Genomic DNA, 20,545 nt, shown 5'->3' on the forward strand with positions numbered 1-20,545 from the left:
TCCTCCCCAAAACGACAAACTATATCCATACAGCTTTGGGAAAATGACAGTTTCTAAAAGTGTTGTGTTTTGTATGTAGGGCTTGAAAAACACAAATGTGACAGAGGGTGAGTCGGTGACCCTGGAGTGCCAGATCAGCGGTCATCCTACACCAGTCATCATGTGGTTCAGAGAGGACTACAAGATCGAGAGTTCCATTGATTTCCAGATCAGCTACCAGAATGGATTTGCCCGGCTGGTGATCCGTGAGGCATTCGCTGAAGACAGCGGACGCTTCACCTGCACTGCCACTAATGAGGCGGGAACCATCAGCACCTCCTGCTACCTGCTTGTCCAGGGTCAGTGCCAACTATAAAAGTGTTGGAAAAGGGTGAAGCATTGATTCCTTTGTAGCATACTTCACAAATAGAAGTTTTGTGTTTCCTCCTGCAATTACTTGTGTGGACATAAGGGTCACATTGTGGGCCCTCTTCTGTTTTCATTTTATAATTTACCCTTCGATAAGCCCTGCCCACCTCCGTCACTACTGGTCCACAAGTTTATCTTTCCATTATCACACTGGAGGCACAGCAACAGTAACCAAGTCCCACATGGCACCTTCCTATTGAGACAAACTATCTTTCTCTTTCAGTGTCTGAGGACATCGAGAGCAGAGAGGAGATCACTGTTGTCACTGAACATGTTGAAACTGCTCAGGAGAAACTGTGAGTCACTCTAAGCTCCTTTAAATTTCACTATACAAACCAGTGTGGTGCAGCTTGATAAAAACAGTCTACACCTGATCAACACTGACCACAATGTAACTCAAGAAAAGATTCTTCAATTGGTGTGTTTTTACATTGTTGAGACTGTAAGATGGCTAGTGGCAAAGCATGGCTCTGGAAATACTAAAAATAGATTTGTATTTCCAGAGTAACTGAAGAAGCCAAAGAGGAAACCATGTCTCAGGTCAGTATGGCTGAGTCAGATGCTGCTGCCACTGCTCCCTTTTTCATCAAGAAACCCAGCATCCAGAAGCTGGTGGAGGGAGGAAGTGTCATATTCGAATGCCAGGTCAGTGGAAGCCCCAAGCCACACATCATCTGGAAGAAGAGTGGTGTACCGCTTACTACCGGATATAGGTATGTAATCTCTTTCTTTGTTGCATGTGATTCATTATCTCTCCCAGCTTTTTCTCTCTTAACTGAGATCCAAATGATTCTGATTTTTTGACAACTTAATATCCATTACCTTTTCTAAAGCACCACCTTTAGGTGAGGCTTTATAATTTTAGCTTAATTTCTAGTAAGACTGTAAAAATAGATAAATTATCCAAATTATGTTTGTTCATATTTTGTCTGTAATGGACAGTGCAGCCTGTAGGGGTCACCTGTCATCACTGAATAGCTTATAACGTGCCCTTCCCTTTCAATGTGTATCAGATACAAAGTTGCCTACAAGAAGGAGACTGGAGAGTGCAGGCTGGAGATCTCCATGACCTTCACTGATGATGCCGGAGAATACTCCGTGTTTGCCAAGAACCAACTTGGAGAAGTCTCAGCCTCCGTCAGTCTGCTGGAGGAAGGTACGTAAGCATCTGCATCAATAAAATGCACCATCCTGCAAAGATTATATTTTCTCTGTCTGTCATGATATGTTCACTCAGTGACATAAGTTGCATGAGCTCACATAACATTGATAATGTTCATGCTTTGTTTTGCTAACAGAGGAATATGAGGCCTACATGAAGAAACAGGAAGCAACCTTTGCAACTGAAGTGACAACCATGGTGCAGGAGCCCAAAGTGGGAGATGTTCCCCCAGTTCTGGTTACAACCATGGGGCAGATGACTACTACCATTATCTCAGGACAGGTAAGAGCTTTATTAGTCAGTTAGTTAGTAATTACTTTTGGACAATGTAAGTATATTTATCTATATTGCTTAATTAACCCACTAGGGGGCACTGGGGGAAACTTCAAATTTAAAATAAACACAGTTAACAGATTTATACCGGAATAGGCATGATGATGATGATAAAAGGTAAAAGTTAATTAAGATATTTAATTTAATTTTAACTTAATTTTGACACACTGCCCTTCTTTGAAACATTAAGTTTATGTAATAAGTTAGGACCTCTTATTTTGGGCCTCAATCTAGTGATGCAAAGTCACAAAGTTGTGATTAATCCAATGACCATTAACAATAGACAAAGTTGTTCTGGGTTTTTTGGAGCCCTGAGGTTGTTGCCCTCTTTAATGGGTTGATAATCCAGCCTTTACTTTAAATGCGCTATCACCAAGGAAAAGTTACAGTGCTATGTGGAAGAAAATGTGGGAAACAATGCCTGATGTGAAAGATGCCATAGAAACCCTACACGGTGCAAGTCAGTACGTTTAAATGGTGGGAATATCCACAATTTTTCTCATAACCTATAAAAGAGCTCTCCCTACTACTTGGCTGGCAACCCGGACCCATGTTTTAATAATCAACCGATGGTGATGGATTAACAGTGATTGACAGTCACAGTTAAAAAAAAAAATTAAATGAGTCTTGAAAAAAGTTTGGCATTCATCAAACTTGCAAAATCCGATAACTTCTGCAGGAATTCCACCTTTCTGCCATCGAGCAGAGGATAATTCAAGAGATTGAGCTCCGTATCATGAAGATTACCTACAGAGAGATAGTGACAGAAGATGGAGAGTTGATGGTAACCGCTGCCCCCACAGAGGCTGTGCAACCCACCTTTGACACTCCTGTCAAAAACTACAGGATCATGGAAGGAATGGGTGTCACTTTCCACTGCAAGATGGCTGGAATGCCCCTACCCAAGGTACTGAATATATAAGAAATAGCTTTTAATTGTTAAACTAAGATGAACAGTTTGTGTTAAAAAAAAATTTACATCGATTTGAGAATTGCATCCAAGTGGTTTTACAATGACATTGTCCTCTTCCAGATTGCTTGGTACAAAGATGGCCAGCGCATCAGGCCTGGCGACCATTACCAGATGGAAGTTCTTCAGGATGGACGAGCCAGTCTTCGTTTGCCTGTCATTTTGCCGGAGGATGAGGGTGTGTACACAGCCTTTGCTACAAACTTGAAGGGAAATGCTGTCAGCTCTGGGAAGCTCTATGTGGAGCCATCTGGAGCTGTACCAACTCAAAGATACACACCACAGCCAGCAGTGCAGAGGATAAGGTGAGGTTTCCCTAAAAAGACGGAGAAATACCTATAAAGTTTAGGATCAGAAGCACCTGGATACTAATAATAATTCCACAGGTCCACATCTCCTCGTTCTCTGAGCCGCTCTCCTGGTCGTTCTCCCAGCCGTTCACCTGGACGTTCCCCTGCTCGCCGGCTTGATGAGACAGATGAGGCTCAGCTGGAAAGACTCTACAAACCTGTGTTTGTCATGAAGCCTTCCTCATGTAAATGCTCTGAGGGGCAAACTGCCAGGTTCGATCTAAAGGTCGTTGGCAGACCAATGCCTGACACATACTGGTTCCACAATGGTGAGTAGAACATTGATCCTGTGTTCGCAAACCATGTTGTTGAGAAAGTTTTAATGATCTCTCAAAGTCTGTTCTTTATCTTCTTAGGACAACAAGTGGTTAGCGACTACACCCACAAGATAGTGGTTAAAGAGGATGGTACTCAGTCACTGATCATTGTCCCTGCCATGCCACAAGACTCTGGAGAGTGGACAGTCGTGGCTCAGAATAGAGCTGGACGCTCGTCCCTCTCTGTCACTCTCACTGTTGATGGTAAGACTGTAATTACCTGTTACTCTGTGAATTCTGTTGAACCTCTTTTGGAAGAAGATAACTGTGGACATTTCATGACTTTGAGGTTCTTTTCTTGTTTTCCAGCTAAAGAAACCTTGGTGCGACCCCAGTTCACTGACAAGCTGAGGAACATCAGTGTAAAGCAGGGCACTCTGGTTGAACTGGCTGTTAAAGCCATTGGAAACCCCCTGCCTGATATTGTTTGGCTGAAGAACAGTGACATTATCACACCACACAAGCACCCAAACATCAAGTACGTTTTACAAATGGCTGTATCAACAGTATTCACAAATTGCCCCTCTCTCACATTGAAAATGTTGACAGTAAACTCTAGGTACAACAGATATTCAGATCAAATAACAATGACAAAATAAGCAAGTAAGCTGCCACTATGCAACAGCAAATAAAAGATAAAAGAAGTAATAGTTAATTTTGCATTGTGCTTTTAAGAGCAGAACTATACTTTAAAGTCCAGTATTTAAAAAATATTTAACTTAGGAATTGTTTTTGTTTTTGTTTTTTTTGTTTTTTTTGTTTTGTTTTTTGCTGACCACAAAACCGACTAGGTTTGATTCTATTTTTATTGCTCAAGTTTGTAAAGCTGCCTACCTTAAAGCTGAACAGAAACAGCGCAACATGGGCATTCCCTTATAATCAGGATTTTGGCCACCTTAAATTTCAAGTTTAATATTTTCAAGTGTTTTAATAATCATAAGAAGATTTGGAATATAAATCTTCAAACTGTATGTATTTCTTCACTAGTCACCTTACTTTGACTCCTCAAAATTTGGTGGTGGGCAGTTAGCATCTAATCAGCTTGCATTTATTAAAGTGGAACAACAATATTCCTTGAAGCAATTGTAATTTTTCACTGTGGTAAAAAACTTCAAATGCTAAAGCTAATATGACAAATCCATGTTCCAGGATTGAAGGAACCAGAGGAGAGGCCAAATTCCAGATTCCCTCAGCAGCTGGCTCAGACAGTGCCTGGTACACCGCTACAGCCATTAACAAGGCTGGCAGAGACACCACTCGCTGCAGAGTTAATGTTGAGGTGGATTATGCTGAACCTGAACCAGAGAGAAAGCTCATTATTCCCAAAGGCACCTACAAAGCCAAAGAAATCACTCCACCAGAGGTAGAGCCTCTTCATCTGAGATATGGTCAAGAGCAGTGGGAGGAGGGCGACCTTTATGACAAAGAGAAGCAGCAGAAACCACAGTTCAAAAAGAAGCTGACCTCTGTTCGTATGAAGCGTTTTGGTCCAGCTCATTTTGAGTGCAGACTGACCCCTATTGGGGACCCCACCATGGTAGTGGAGTGGCTGCATGATGGCAAACCCCTCGCAGCTGCTAACAGGTTGCGCATGGTCAATGAATTTGGCTACTGCAGCCTTGACTATGAAGTTGCTTATGCTAGAGACAGTGGCGTTATTACCTGCAGAGCCACAAACAAGTATGGAATTGATCAAACCTCGGCCACCCTGATTGTCAAGGATGAGAAGGGTCTTGTTGAGGAAACACAGCTTCCTGAAGGCAGGAAGGGAGCGCACAGAATTGATGAGATAGAGCGCATGGCTCATGAAGGAGGACCCTATGGAGTCACTGCTGAAGAAGAAACTGAGAAAATGAAACCTGATATTGTACTTCTTCCTGAACCAGTCAGAGTTATGGAGGGCGACACAGCCAGATTCCGCTGCAGAGTGACTGGTTATCCAGCACCCAAAGTTAACTGGTACCTCAATGGACAACTTATCCGTAAAAGCAAGAGATACAGACTTCGTTATGATGGCATTTACTATCTGGAGATCACTGAAATCAAATCCTATGATGCAGGAGAGGTCAAAGTGGTGGCAGACAATAACCTGGGCTCAGCTGAGCACACTGTGAAGCTGGAGATTCAGGAGAAAGAGGACTTCAGAACTCATCTTCGCCGTGCTCCTGAGGCTAAGGCAACTGAGGCTGGACCTGAGCCTGGAAAAATACCATTCGAGGTGGTGAAGGCTGAGAAACAAGCAGATGATTCTCAGATGAAAGAGGTGGTCATGCTCAAGAAAGCCCATAGAATTGTCCACGAAAAAGCCACAGAAGAGTCTGAGGAGCTGAGGAGCAAGTTCAAGCGCAGAACTGAGGAAGGTTATTACGAGTCCATCACAGCGGTGGAGCTTAAGTCACGCAAGAGGGATGAGTCCTATGAGGATCTGCTGAAGAAAACAAAGGAGGAGTTGCTTCACCATGCCAAGGAGAAGGAGGAGGCAGAGAAGAAGAAGGAGGAGGAGCGCCGCAAACTTACAGCTAAACCTCTAAAACCAGAGAGAGTCAAACTCTCAGCCAGTATGGAAGCTCCAAAGATTCTGGAACGTATTACAAGCCAGACAGTTGCACAGGGTGATGAAGTCAAGTTCAGAGTCAGAGTTGTTGGCAGACCAGAACCCGAGTGTCAGTGGTTCAAGAATGGTGTTCAGTTGGAGAAGTCTGATCGTATTTACTGGTATTGGCCTGAGGATCACGTGTGTGAACTGGTGATTAGAAATGTAAGAGCAGAGGACTCGGCTAGCGTCATGGTTAAAGCTTCAAACACTGCTGGAGAGACTTCAAGCCATGCTTTCCTGCTGGTGCAAGGTAACAACTTTCTAAATATTTACCTGTAATTTTACATTTAAGTTGTATATATTCTAACAAAGGTTTTGTTGTCATTTTTGCAGCAAAGCAAGTCATCACCTTCACACAAAAGCTGGAGGACATCAATGCCAAGGAGAAGGACACCATGGCTACCTTTGAGTGTGAGACCAACGAGCCTTTTGTTAAGGTCAAATGGCTGAAGAACAATGTGGAAATCTTCTCTGGCGACAAATACAGGATGCACTCTGACAGAAAGGTTCACTTCCTGTCTGTGCTAATGATTAACATGAAGGATGATGCAGAATATGCCTGTGTGGTCGTAGATGATGATGTCAGGACAACTGCCAAGCTTAATGTTGAAGGTGGGTTGGCTAACAACTGGTTTATACCTTAAAATTGATCATTTACACTCCTAGTTTCAGTCACATAAAATCTTAGAAGAAAACTTAATCTCAGCCACAGTTGATACATTTGCAACTCTCTTCTAGACTTGCAGGAAATATTAGGCATTTTTGTTGTGTTGTAGTTAAGTAACAACTTTTAAATGTATTCACCTTATCTAAGGTATAGTGTGCATAAATCAAATCAAATAAAAACAAGTTAGCTCAATGCTTTAATTTGAAAAAGGCAGATGTGCTATTTGATTTTCCACTGTAAGCCCACACATTATGTAAGAGATACAGCATCAACATGTAAATACCATATGTGGAACTTGATCTACTCCCTGATGCTTTTGCTTTTCTGTTACCATTGTGTCCAAGTCTGACTGACTTTTCACTAAAACTGTAGACATTGATGTACCACCTGTATTATGCAATAAACAGGAGCTCCCCTGGAGATGCTGAGGCAGCTTGAGAGCACAGAGGTGCCAGAGACATACTCTGGAGAGTTTGAGTGTGTCGTGTCTCGTGAGGATGCTGAAGGCAGCTGGTACTTTGGAGAAAAGCTGCTTTCTCCCAGCAGTAAATATGTCATGTCCTCCCGTCGTGGAAGACACAGCCTGTCTGTCAAAGATGTCAAGAAGGAAGACCAGGGAAAATATACCTTCAAAGTGGGCGAGTTGAAAACAAGTGCCTCACTCAAGATGAAATGTGAGTTTTGGAAATAATTATAATTTGTTGAGTTGAGCACCTAGTCTGGTCAAACTCTGTCAGCCCATCCAACACTGACAACTATTGGTCAGATTCTTGTGAAATGTGTTATACAGGTCCCCAAAGGGTAAACCTTTGAATTTTGTTTCCTTCTGGACTTCACCTGTGTGTGTGTCACTGTTTTCCTAATTCTCAAAAAAAAAAAAAATTCTACAAGCAGATTGTCATGAAATTTACTGAGCACATTCTTGCACACTAACAGAGAACCAACCCTTAAGACACTCTGTGAGCTTACTTGTAGTACCAGAGCCTAACAGGCTTGTCTTGATATTTCAGTGCGTCCAGTAACCCTGATGCAGCCTTTGACAGACCTGACAGTCTGCGAGGGTGACATTGCTCAGATGGAGGTCAAGTTCTCCCAGGAGAACGTTGAAGGAACCTGGATGAAGAACGGGCAGCCCGTCACAGCCTCCGACCGTGTCCACATTGTTATTGACAAACAGATCCACAAACTCCTGATTGAAGACACCAACAAGGATGACTTTGGAATGTACTCATTTGTCGTACCTGCTCAGGAGATCTCAACCTCTGCAAAGCTGGTCATTCAAAGTAAGTCACCTCAGATCCATACTCATTTTTGAAGAATTTAGAATTCCAAACTAAAATGTTTCAAACAAAATTCCTGAATTTGCATTGCAGCTATTGGTGTGCTGATCCCATTGAAAGACACTAAAGCCATTGAGGGCACCAAGGCCGTCTTGGAGGCCAAGATTTCTGCTCAGGACATTAGCTCAGTCAAATGGTACCACAATGACCAACTGCTGATGTCCAGTGAACGAATCCAGATGGTGGCAAAGGGAGCCAAGCAGCGTCTGGTCTTCAACAGGACGTATGCCTCAGATGAAGGACAATATAAGCTGGTTGTTGGCCGAGCAGACACCAGCTGCAGATTTACTGTTGAGAGTAAGTTACACAAGAAAGAACTGAGTGAGGTTTAAGCATATGTTGACTTACAAAGAACAATATATATAAGTTGCAGTTAGTTTAATGAGTAAATAAACAATTAATTTAATATACATAACTTTTCATTCTACCTGGACAGTTTATATACAGGAGCTGCTACTACCTACAGAAACAGCTGCTCTGACTGAATCAAACAGCTTCATTTGCTGAACACTGATTATATTTTGTGTGTGTGTATATGTTTTGATTACCCTAACACTTCATAATTATAAATTTGAATATGAAAGATGACTAGTTGATCGTGAGCTAACTTGCACCATCTCAACAGCTGTCCAGATCATGACCCCCATGAAGGACAAGGAATGCTCTGAGTCTGAGAATGTCACCTTCGAGGTTGAGGTTTCTCACTCAGGCATTGATGCCTTCTGGACCTTCAAAAGGCAGCCGCTCAAAGCTGGCGCTAAGTATAAGATGGAGTCCAAGAACAAATGCCACAACCTGACGGTCATGAATGCAATGAAGGATGAGGAGGGCGAGTACATGTTTGCAGCTGGTGAGAAGACATGCAGTGCTTCTCTCACTGTAACAGGTATGCCAGTTTACATTTTGTGAATTAAGTGTTTTTTATTCAGAAAAATTCTTCAGAAACCCTGGGATTGCTTTATATCCCAATATCTTGTAGCTGACTGAAAGGAACTGTCTCCTGTCACCAGGTGGTGCTATCAGGAAGCCCCTGCATGATTTGGTGGTGGCTGACTCCCAGACTGCCGTGCTGGAGTGTGAGGTAGCCAACCCATCTGCAGAGGGCAAGTGGCTAAAAGATGGCCAGCCTGTTGACTTCAATGAAAACGTGGTGAGCGAGGTGAAAGGCGCTATCAGACGCCTTGTCATCATCATTACCAAAGCCACCGACATTGGAGAGTACACCTATCAAGTTGCCACCTCCAAAACCTCAGCCAACCTGAAAGTTGAGGGTAGGTCCAGGGTCATACAGTAAATGGCCTTTTTTACTCCCTTTTAAAGATGCATTGATGACAAGCTCAACTAGAAATTAATCTACCATCTCTGTATATTTGTAAAAGCATATTTCCCAAAAATGTTTAGTACTGTATTCCCTCAAAATTATTAAATGCAAATGAGATCTACCTTTTCAAGATTTGGTTTTCTGGTACATATCTATAGACAGCTACTTGCAACCCCCAGGTTGAGAACAAATGATTTAAGGCACCCACTTTGTCCCCACAGCTGTGAAGGTCAAGAAGACCCTTAAGAACCTTAATGTGGTCCAGACTCAGGAGGCTGTGTTCAGCCTGGAGCTGACCCACAAAAATGTGAGGGGAGCGCAGTGGATCAAGAATGGTGTTGAGATCCAGCCCAGTGATAAATACGAGATTAGTATTGAAGACACAGTCCACACCCTGAAGATTAAGAACTGCACCACACAGGACGAATCTGTTTACTCTTTCAAACTGGGAAAACTGTCTGCAAATGCCAGGCTGAATGTTGAAAGTAAGAAATCACTGCTTTAAAATAATACCATTAATTTAAAGAATGAACAGTATAAATTTCAGATGTTTCAATCTGTCAAAATAAATACCAGATATATGGTACCACGGTGAACAGTAACACAACAAATTGTAAACTGTAATATATTTTCTGACAGCTATCAAGATCCTGAAGAAGCCAAAGGATGTGACATCGCTGTTGGGTGCAACAGCTGCATTTGAGGTTGGCATCTCTGAGGACAACATCCCAGTGAAATGGATGTTCAACAACATGGAGCTGAGGCCAAATGAACAGTACAACATTCTCTCTGAAAAGAAGAACCACAAACTGATTGTTCAGAATGTGGACAACAGCAAAGAGGGGGTGTATACTGCTGTGGTGGGCCACCTGCAGTGCAGTGCTCGCCTCACCGTTGAGTGTAAGTGTTATCACTGAGCGAAAGGTTAGCCATCTTTTAAGATAAAAAGCGTTAATAATAATGATTAACTTAAATTGTATTTTATTGATCAGAGATTTTGCAACTATCACCTGCCAGTAAATTTAAATGCTACCACTACTACCTTTTGGGGTGTTACAAACATCTTCAAAAATGCGAAAAAAAACCTGTAGGTTTTCGAAACAGTAGTTTCTTGTTTTCCACTGTATTGAGCCTTCTCATGAGTTTATTGGAGAAGACATTATGACTTTTTCAGGACATGCAAACTGAAGTTTTGGTCTGTTGACAATTGAAGATGTAAAAATAAACGTAATTTCTAGTTGGACAATTTTATAGACTTTCAGATGATCTTAAACTACTTTTGTGCTATAAACATGATTCGCATAAAATCTTTAGAAAATAATAAATTGTAGCATTGGTGCAGAGGACAACCTAAGCCTAGATTAAAACCATCTTGCACTTATTTTGGTTTTGATTTTATCCAACAAGTTTGATAGCATGTATCTTACGAGAGAGGTTTATATTAGGATTAATTATGTTGAGACTGACATTTTCTCTTTCCACTTTCTGCTCAGCTCTGCGAGTCACCAAACCCATGAAGAGTGTGGAGGTCCCAGAGACTCAAGTGGCCACGTTTGAGTGTGAAGTTTCGCACTTCAACGTACCGTCCACCTGGCTGAAGGACGGCGTAGAGATTGAAATGAGCGAGAAGTTCAGGATCGTGGTTCAAGGAAAATTCCACCAGCTGAAGATAATGAACACCAGCAAGGACGACTCTGCAGAGTACACCTTCGTCTGTGGGAATGACAGGGTCTCTGCAACACTCACTGTCAGCCGTAAGTTCCTCCCCTTTGCTACTGCAATTTGGACTTCTGATATTTGACCTTTCACCCTCAGATTTTTAAAGTAAATTAATTCATAATAAACGGAAAGTCGTTCAAACAGCTTTAAGCTGATAATTAGTCTGATAGCAATTCACTAGCCAACAACAAACCTTGAAAATTCTATTCATTACCCCTAAATTACCTCTGAAAACACACCACTCACCTTAATCTAAATTAAGGTGTTTGTGGCAGCCAGTCCCCGTTATTTGTCCATTAAACCCAAAACCCTTTATAAACATCTGAATTTCAAGAACCCTTAATTAACAGATTCAGTAAATTGTAAGGGGGGGCTGTCTTTCCCCTTAATTACAAATTCATTTTTATAAATCAACCAATATTAAGTATTCCAGTTCTCTTACCTTAGGAATTGCATGTGTAGAAATCCCATTAAAAACTGGTAAAATTGTATTCTATTAATATATCAATTCCTTCAGCCCAAACCTGGGTTAAATCTTATTAAGGCCTTTTGAAAATAAGGTTTTTTTTTAAGGGATTTAGATCTTCAAATTGCTAAACCAAACACTTTCATTTGAATGGAGGTAATTAGGCTTAAGGTATGTCTAGAGATGGCATGATATGTTGTTAATGTACGCACACAGCTCTGAGAGGAGGGGTGTAGACTTGTGCAACCCAAATCAAAATAAATGTGTAAAGCTCTGAAGACACAAAATAAACAGGGCAAACAGAGCAACCTTGATCTTCCAGGCTTTTGGGTAGAACTGAAATTACTCTTTAAAAAAATACTAGCTGATGCATTCTGTGGCTTAACAGGACAGATTACTTGACCAGAGAAACTAAGAAATTGCTTTTAATGTAGCTGTCTCATTAACATAACTTCAGGACACACTAGGTTTATAAAAAATGTATTGGCTGTCCTAAAATTTCATGGCACACTGAATCTTGTTTCACGGCACACGAGTTCAGAACTACTGGTCTATTAGCTAGATAACCACTGAGCCTAAACCAAATAATCTAAACTACTACATTGTCAACGTTAGTATGCAAACAAATTTCATCGGAGCTGATAAGAGCAAAACAGTGTAACCCACTCCTGGGTAAGTTCACCTCACTCTATGTTTGGAGGGAGCTAAGTTTGAGTGCAACAACAATGAAATAACTACAGTGAATTTGTTTAACCACAACTTTTGTTTGGTTATGAGCAGCAAAACAATTACGTTTACATGAATATAAAAATAAAAACTCGGCCCTGTAAACCTCAGAAAATTGTCTTTATATGTGACTTCCAAAACTGGACAAAGTCAACTTTGTTTGAGTTCAGATCACATGGACGTCTTATCTGTCAGAATGCACTCTGTAAGTAATATGTGTGCTGGACCTGGTACCAGTCCAGGTGTCTGGCACCATCATACCTTCAGGCAGATCCAGAGTTCATCCAGGTGTTTTATTGTAAATCCAGAAATTATGCTGAACATCTACTGGAATCACTGGATCTTCTTCACTGCATCGTCTCCCTCAGTAAAAGACCTGACCTGCATTAACAAACATTATTATAGGCTCTACTCTGCTTTCCTTTATAATTCATCTAATGTTTCTCTGTTGTACAATGTCAGACTGGATCTTAAGAGTGCACTGGATGTAAATACTTAACATATTAGATATTATTTTTTACTCTCTTTAGTTATATTACAATTATTTTTTTTCTAACAAAATATTGCAGCATATTGAAACAGTACAAATGCCACACATGCAATTCTATCTAAACCTTTCCAACTTAGCGAATATTTGTGTTACCAATGAAACACATATATCTTATATATTAAACATTAAACCTACAAACCTTACTGTCTCAGTGAAAGAAATTGTATTCTTCTATAGAAACACCGAACCTGTTTCACCACCTGAGTAAACACAGTAATTTTGATAAATTATGTTAGAAAGCGTAAAACTAAATTCTTTAGTTCACCATTTCTCATAAAAAACACTACCGACAAATCAAGAATCATCTCCAGCAGTATGAGGAGTCAGTGATTTAAAACTCCACAGTTTATTTCTCTTTCAGTAACACTGAATATTGCTATGAAGCATTTCAGACACTTAACAAACCACAGTTCAATGCTTGAATCGGTTTTACATGGAAACGGCTTCGTTGGTAACAGACAATAAAAATAGCATTAAAGAGCTGAGAAGCTAGCTTAACTGCGGCAGGTGAAGTGCAGCTGATTAAAATGAAAATGGCACTTCTGGTGGTCTCGTGGCTTCTGCAGATTAACCGTTTCACTGTTATCTGATAACTGCTCCACTTCAATTATTTTTCTCACTTAGTTCCTGCTGTTTCTCAGCCTTAGTGAAGCTCAGCATTGTTTCACTAAGCAGCCTCTTCCAACTCTCTGTAACACGGCCCCTCCCCTCCCCCACACAAAACACACTATAAAACTCCCTGTTAAATTTAGTAAGGGGAATGTCTCTCGCGTGGCGGCACATGATCTAGTAGTTCAATGTACATCTTGCAGCAAAAGTAGAAGGAGAAAAGACCTGTAATTTTGACATCATACCAGCAATATTACACCAAAACTGACACCTTCCCCTATAGTGTCTATATCTAGGCTGAATCTGAACATGTCATAGACATAAAAAAATAATAATAATAATAACTATTTTAGCAGCTGCATTTGGAGACAGTTGAGTTTTAGAAACATCAGAAATTAATTGAAAATTAAGAGGGATTCAAGTATCCTCCAAACTGGTGGAGGATGTGAGCCGGTGTAAGCACATACATGTATTTTTTGCAACAAGTCAGCAATGGTAGCCATAGTGCACACACTACGCATCCAGCCTAGTGTAACTCCACTGAAAAGCTGTGTGCAAAGATTGGAGTTTCCTCTGTTTTATGTTCCGCCAAAGCAAAAAAACGTTCCCCTCAAAGGTGAGGCGGGACAGGACAGATCTACTTGGTAACAAACAAACATGCGAAACACCCACCCCACAACAAGATGGGTACTAGTGACATGGCAGAAATTTTGGGGTGGCATCTTGGATGGCCAATCAGATTATAGCCACCCATTTAAAACTATGCATGATATGAAGGGCACTGTTAAGACCATTCATCCGTACTTTTGTCTCAAAGGGATTAAAGTTTTTGGTGTTCTTACCATCAGTTTTTTCATTTTCCAGCTATTCTGATCACAACAATGCTGGAGAACCTGAATGCTCAGGAGAAAGACACAGTTACATTTGAAGTGAACATTAACTACGAGGGAATCACATACAAATGGCTGAAGAATGGTGTGGAGATCCGGTCCACGGACAGATGCCAGACTCGCTGCAAACAGCTCACACACACTCTGAGCATCAGGAACGTTCACTTTGGAGACAGCGCAGAGTACACCTTCATGGCCGGCTCTGCAGTTACTAAAGCCAAACTTTATGTTGAGGGTAAGATGTTTTTTTATTTAACTATTTTTACTTTTAGTTCTCTTCCAACATTTGTGGGAAATATCTGGCTCTTTAGTACCTCAAGTATTTCCCCAGTGAGCACTATAACCCAGTGAAGAAACCCTGAAAATGCCATCTAGAGCCCCCTAAAGGACTTCTAGAACCTCTGCATTCATAACTAGGACCACTAATACCATCCCTAGTATGTCCTAAAAGACCATTAGAACCTCCCCAGTGACCAATGGCACTTAAAAGGAAGTCTAGAAGGAAACCACTTATTAGTACAGCCACTTACATGACACTAGAACCAGTTAAAGGATATCCATGAACTACCCAGTGACCACTTAAACCCCCTGAGAACCTCTTTAGTTACAACTAAAACCTCCCCTGTTACAACTGGAACCTCCAAATAAGCACCTCTCACAATGCACCACTAGAAACTTTTAATGACCCAATGTCCACTCATAGGACCTATACAACTTCCTAAAGACTTCCAGAATCTTCCCACTGACCACTAAAAGCTTCTAAAGGACCACAAGAACCTAATACAGGAACCTCCAAAAGGACATCTAGAACATCAACAATGACCACTAGACTCTCCTATATGACCCATGGAATCTCTCCAACAATATTATGACCACTAGAGGACCCCTAGAACCTGGACACCTAGAGTCTCCTGCATGTCATTCCCCTCTCTCTACCCCCTTTCCTGTCAGTCTCCACTGCACTATAATAAAGACACAACCCCCCCCCCCCCCTCTTTTTTTTTTCCACTGCAGCTCGTGTGGTTGAGTTTACGAAACACCTGAGGGATCTGAAGATAACAGAGAAGAAGAGGGCGACTTTTGAATGTGAAGTCTCTGAACCAAACGTCCAGGTTATGTGGATGAAAGACAGTCAGGAGCTGGAGATGTCCGACAGGTACAGTAGCTCATATTCAGGTTTTAAAAGACAAAATCTACCTAAATCATGAAAGCAAACAAAAAAAAGTCTGGACCACCTTTTTATGTGACTTTCTCCCTTGTGTGCAGATATAAAATGACCTCGGATGAATATGTGCACCGTCTGGTTCTGCCGTCCGTCCGTCTGTCAGATGCCGGAGAATATACCGCTGTGGCTGGATCCAGCATGTCCAAGGGCCACCTGGGAGTCGAGGGACGGGACATTAAAATTTCAGAGCCCACTAGCAGGGACATCACTGTGAGTTCACATACTTTCTGTATCTATGTACACAGTTTTAATTGTTATGGCTTCATCATTTTACTTTGCATCAATTATAGGGTTGAAGACTTTCCCTGTCTTTAAAATTATCATTTGGGTTAACTTAAAAAAATTAAACTAAACTAAAAAAAAATACATTGCCAAACCTTTGATTTGTTGAAAATAAAATGTTCCAACAGGTTCCTGCAGGCTTTTCTCAGTTTCTTTCTCAAATGTAAGAATCTCAATTCCCAGGATTCAACCCTACCAATCTCCTGTTTTTGCAGGTCGTTGAGAAACAAAGAGCAACCTTCGAGTTTGAGGTGGATGAGGACGATGTGGAGGGTCGGTGGATGAGGAATGGGGTGGAGATCCAGTTCTTGGTTGAGGAAAGGTTCCACTACGCCACCATAAGGAAGCTCCACCGCCTCACCATCTCGGAGACCTACAGGAGTGACGCTGGGGAGTACACCTTTTTAGCTGGCAGAAACAAGAGCAGCACAAATCTTCATGTCAGATGTAAGAACTCTAAACTGCAATCACATAAACAGATCAGTCTACTCTCACTTTACCTGGACCAGACTCAACACTGCCACGACAGTTACACTCTTGTTTTTTACCTTATGTATTTATTGGTGCTAATTCATGACACTTTCTGAACATGAATATTTACATTTATATAGCATGTGATTCTTCACTTCTGCTGATGGCTCATTAGAAAATGAATAATGAATAAATTCATTAATTACAGCTTACACCTTTTATAAATGATGCAGTTACTGCTACGTGCAAAGTACTGCTGATAGATCAAGCAATAAAAAGTTCATCATACCTTTACTATTTAAATTTTTGTATTATTAATCTAGTATTTCCACTCAAAATCACCTTTTGTGTCATTAAGACACACATGATACTTCAATAATGTTGTATTCACATCTTAAAAAACACTGTTCTTTATTACCTTTTTTGACTAATGGTCAATTTCAGCGTTTTTAGTGATAGAAAACTATTAAAAATAATTAATTTAATCTTTCTAATTATTGACAGTCTGTTATTGAAATAATTTTAACTATATAATTTAACATTAATCAAGCACAAGGCAGAAAAAGCAATACCTTTAATTAACTTTAAACAATTTTACAGGGCCATAAATTCCAAATTATTTTCTAATTGTTTTCAGAATTTTGTGACCGGGTCATATAGTAATGTACGGAGCACTAAAGTGACAACTAGGCAGAGATTTACTTACTTTCATCAGCAATAGTGACAAACTTTGTAAAGTACTTTTTTCGTTTATAATTTTCCCGGTGCTATATCCTGAGACTTGGGAAAAGTTGATTTACATTCCTCTCTGTTTTCTCTCTTCAGTGCCAGAGCCTCCTCAGATTGTTCGCCACATGGAGCCACAGACAGCAATGTCAGGTAGATCAATTCGCTTCTCGGTGCAGGTGAGCGGCCTCCCTCAGCCTCAAGTGTCCTGGTACAAGGACTCCCAGGCTCTGTCCACCAGCTACAAGTGCAAATTCCTCCGTGATGAAGACGAGCACACGCTGCTGCTGCTGGAAGTCTTCCCCGAGGACGCCACCGTCTACAGCTGCACAGCCAAGAACGACTATGGGGAAGCGACAAGCTCTGCCCCTCTCACTGTGGAAGGTAAGTTATTTTCTTTCAGCTTACTTGACCTTTTGAAGTGGTTTCTTTAAGAAAATGTACTTTTGATTATTTATAGCTAATAGGGATTTAAAGGGATCTGTTTTCCTCTGTTTTGTCTATTCAGTGTTAATATTTCCATGGAAAGCAGTTACAGTTTCTGCTACTTATGTCAGCTTGATCTGGAGTTAGCCAAGGTGTTATCATGATTGGATGTAGCTACAGCCTCCTTTAGTTATTTGATGGTAAACTGTCACTGATACCAGTGTTTTGGTTCATCACTTTTACATATATTTATATATATAGAATGTACATATATATATTTTACAAATACAGATTGAAGCTTCTTCTAGAGAAAAAGTCACTTAATTTAACTTAAGCTAAGACTAGCTGCAAAAATCTGCATATATTATGAATCAGAGTGCAGTTATAGAGGATTGGTTTTTAGCCCTGTTTTGTAATTTCAATGTTTTGTTCATAGGAATAGCAACAAGTAACGTTTTTATATTTTATATGATCAAAATGGCAAAAGTCATGATACATTCATACATACATACATTCCAAACAAAATGCAATATTTTGGTTTTGTAGGGAAAAGTCATTTTTGGGTTCTGTTATTTGTTCTAATGTCAAAAAAAGACAAATGTCTATCATAGGTTATGAGAGCCCAAAGTCTTGTCTTCAAATTATTTATTTAAAGAGAGTTTATTTTGAAAAGGGGAAAAGCAGCAAATTTGGAAGCTGGAACCAGACAATCTTTAGTATTTGATGAATAAATTGATTGATTGTCAGAATTGTTATTAATCATTTTTCTGATCTTGTTTTACAGTTCCTGAGGTGATCGAAGCTGTGGCTCAGGTCTCTGCCCCGGTTCTCATTACTCCCATACAGGACATCCTGATTGCAGAGGGACAACCTGCCCAGTTCCAGTGCACCGTCTCTGGGGAAGGTAGTGACCACTGCTCACCTTCCCATGGCAGTTATTTTCCATAATCTTACCGAACTGCAAAGAGATACAGGCATTTATCTTAGAGGCAGTAAAAGATAGTGAGAGGTGATAGTTTGATGTGTTTCATGGGGATCAACCCTACCTGTGCTGTTCAGTATTATTTGCATTGAATGTATAATAAAACACAGATATGGTCCAGATGATTCTGACTGTAAATTCTGACTGTGTCTCCAGATCTGCAGATTTCGTGGTTCTGTCGTGACAGAGAAATCAGACAGTCAGACATCTTCAGGATGTCTCATTATGGTGACACCTGCCAGCTGGAGATTTCCAGAGTTCTCCCAGAACATGAAGGAGAGTTCTCATGTGTTGCCACAAACTCGGCAGGAATGGTCACATGTGCTGCAACCTTGAATATTGATGGTGAGTTTTTTAAGGTGTTCATGTGCTAATGACATTCAGATAAAACACTGTCACTGACAGACCTTTACACACCACATGTGCTTCAACACTGAAATTGAGACATTCTCTGGCAGCATGTTCCTGGGTTAACCAGTCCTGTTTACTGGGGATGCTCTGATTAAAATGTTGAATCTAATATGTGGCAATAAGAACCTCTTATACATCCACAAAATGCTTTTTAAGTCTGTGATCATTTAGCAAGCACCTGGGAGCAACAAAGGCACTGATTATTGAGAACTAATAAGCCAGGTATTATCCCAGTCACTGAGTTGATTACAATGATTATGAGCTCATGCTGACTGGTACTCCATCAGTCAGAGTATCCCTGCCTGTAACTACAGCACAATCTGACCAGACAGATGTGCTTTTAGTTGTCAGAGTCTACTCCGTCCCTCCAGGACTAAAGCTAGCATGAGCCACACTCATCTTGTCTAAAATAAAATGAAGCATCTATTAGCCAAAGAAGCAATACCTTTATTGAACCAATAGAAAGCTGCATGGTTCACTGCAGGGAAGTGGCAAGGTTTCAAGCATGTGTGTCTGTAATACAAAGGTCAGACTTTACCTGCTACTGGTTGCACAAAGAGTTTGGGTGGCAGCATTTTGTGAAATCCTCTGATTAACTGTCAGTTGTTTCAGATCAATATTGGTTCCATCTGTGTTTATCTTAGTTTAGCGCAAGCAGGGGTAAACTGTTAGCTTTGCCAAAACTGAAAAGAGGTAGAAACTCTCCAGCATCATGATGTAAAATGTTTATTCTGGATATTCAAAATTACTTAATTCTTAAATCTTGAACTAATTTTAGATACTCATGAGCTAAAATTAGTTAGCTTTGATGAACAAGACGGCCAATGTGAGCAAGCTGTCACCTTAGCTCCTTAGTTAACATGAAACCAAGTGATATATTAAAGGAACATTTCAGCTTGTAAGAAAGATGGACATCAGTTTAATCTCTGTGTGTCCAGTACAGGACATGTAAACCTAGCTTAGCACAGAGACTGGAAGCAGGTGAAGGGGTGGGTGGGGCAACTGCTAGCATTGCTCTGAAAAAAAAACAAGCTAGTGACATTTTCAATAACCTTTTCAAATTCTAATGTAACTGCCAAGTATGATAGCCACTCCATTATGGTACATATAATATCCATTAAGTATGGAGGCAAGTTATGCAAACATGAGCAAGCTAATATTAATTTTTGAGCTCCTTTTATGGCAAATTGTATTCTGGCAGTCTGTTTTAAGTATATCCCCAATAAGTCAATAATTTTATTAATCTCTACAGACATGTCAACAACATATTTGTGCAGCCAGCCCGTTATAGCAACTTGCCAGCTCAGCCTTCAGAAACTCTTTTATATTTTAATTATGATAATGGGATAAACAATTTAACTGACTGTAGTTATTTGTTTTGTGAGCATGCAAGACATATATTTTAAATCAGTGAGTTGCCCTGTACTGTATTTGTTTTCATCCTCACTGTGGACACAGGTGATAATGTTGATGCATCACGTCTTCTCTCCCTACATGAATGGCTCTTAAGGTTTGTCTTTATTCTGAGACATGCATCCTTATTTAAGAGGAATGCAGCATGGACAAAACAGAGCTGAACTTTGGAAATCTAGCTTTCC

The 20,545-nt window shown here is 40.5% G+C and overlaps 1 protein-coding gene across 1 annotated transcript in view; it reads left to right on the forward strand.

Annotated features, from left to right (window-relative positions):
- Window positions 1-20,545, forward strand: part of LOC139614948 (titin-like) — a 192,916-nt gene that overhangs the window by 15,074 nt on the left and 157,297 nt on the right. Inside the window, exons 12-38 of the mRNA XM_071472645.1 lie at window positions 80-338; window positions 632-704; window positions 912-1,121; window positions 1,422-1,564; window positions 1,707-1,852; window positions 2,583-2,810; window positions 2,937-3,178; window positions 3,260-3,492; window positions 3,580-3,744; window positions 3,850-4,018; window positions 4,690-6,386; window positions 6,470-6,748; window positions 7,211-7,477; window positions 7,814-8,086; window positions 8,177-8,440; window positions 8,769-9,029; window positions 9,154-9,414; window positions 9,686-9,949; window positions 10,104-10,364; window positions 10,958-11,218; window positions 14,399-14,659; window positions 15,439-15,580; window positions 15,691-15,859; window positions 16,147-16,378; window positions 17,228-17,512; window positions 18,339-18,458; window positions 18,693-18,881. Of these exons, the coding sequence (XP_071328746.1) occupies window positions 80-338; window positions 632-704; window positions 912-1,121; window positions 1,422-1,564; window positions 1,707-1,852; window positions 2,583-2,810; window positions 2,937-3,178; window positions 3,260-3,492; window positions 3,580-3,744; window positions 3,850-4,018; window positions 4,690-6,386; window positions 6,470-6,748; window positions 7,211-7,477; window positions 7,814-8,086; window positions 8,177-8,440; window positions 8,769-9,029; window positions 9,154-9,414; window positions 9,686-9,949; window positions 10,104-10,364; window positions 10,958-11,218; window positions 14,399-14,659; window positions 15,439-15,580; window positions 15,691-15,859; window positions 16,147-16,378; window positions 17,228-17,512; window positions 18,339-18,458; window positions 18,693-18,881 (7,354 nt within the window). The remainder of the gene's footprint in view (window positions 1-79; window positions 339-631; window positions 705-911; window positions 1,122-1,421; window positions 1,565-1,706; window positions 1,853-2,582; window positions 2,811-2,936; window positions 3,179-3,259; window positions 3,493-3,579; window positions 3,745-3,849; window positions 4,019-4,689; window positions 6,387-6,469; window positions 6,749-7,210; window positions 7,478-7,813; window positions 8,087-8,176; window positions 8,441-8,768; window positions 9,030-9,153; window positions 9,415-9,685; window positions 9,950-10,103; window positions 10,365-10,957; window positions 11,219-14,398; window positions 14,660-15,438; window positions 15,581-15,690; window positions 15,860-16,146; window positions 16,379-17,227; window positions 17,513-18,338; window positions 18,459-18,692; window positions 18,882-20,545) is intronic.

This window comes from Trachinotus anak, unplaced genomic scaffold (assembly GCF_046630095.1).
Source record: "Trachinotus anak isolate AG129_WGS33_773 ecotype Australia unplaced genomic scaffold, CSIRO_AGI_Tana_v1 ptg000039l, whole genome shotgun sequence".
Lineage (NCBI taxonomy): Eukaryota > Metazoa > Chordata > Actinopteri > Carangiformes > Carangidae > Trachinotus > Trachinotus anak.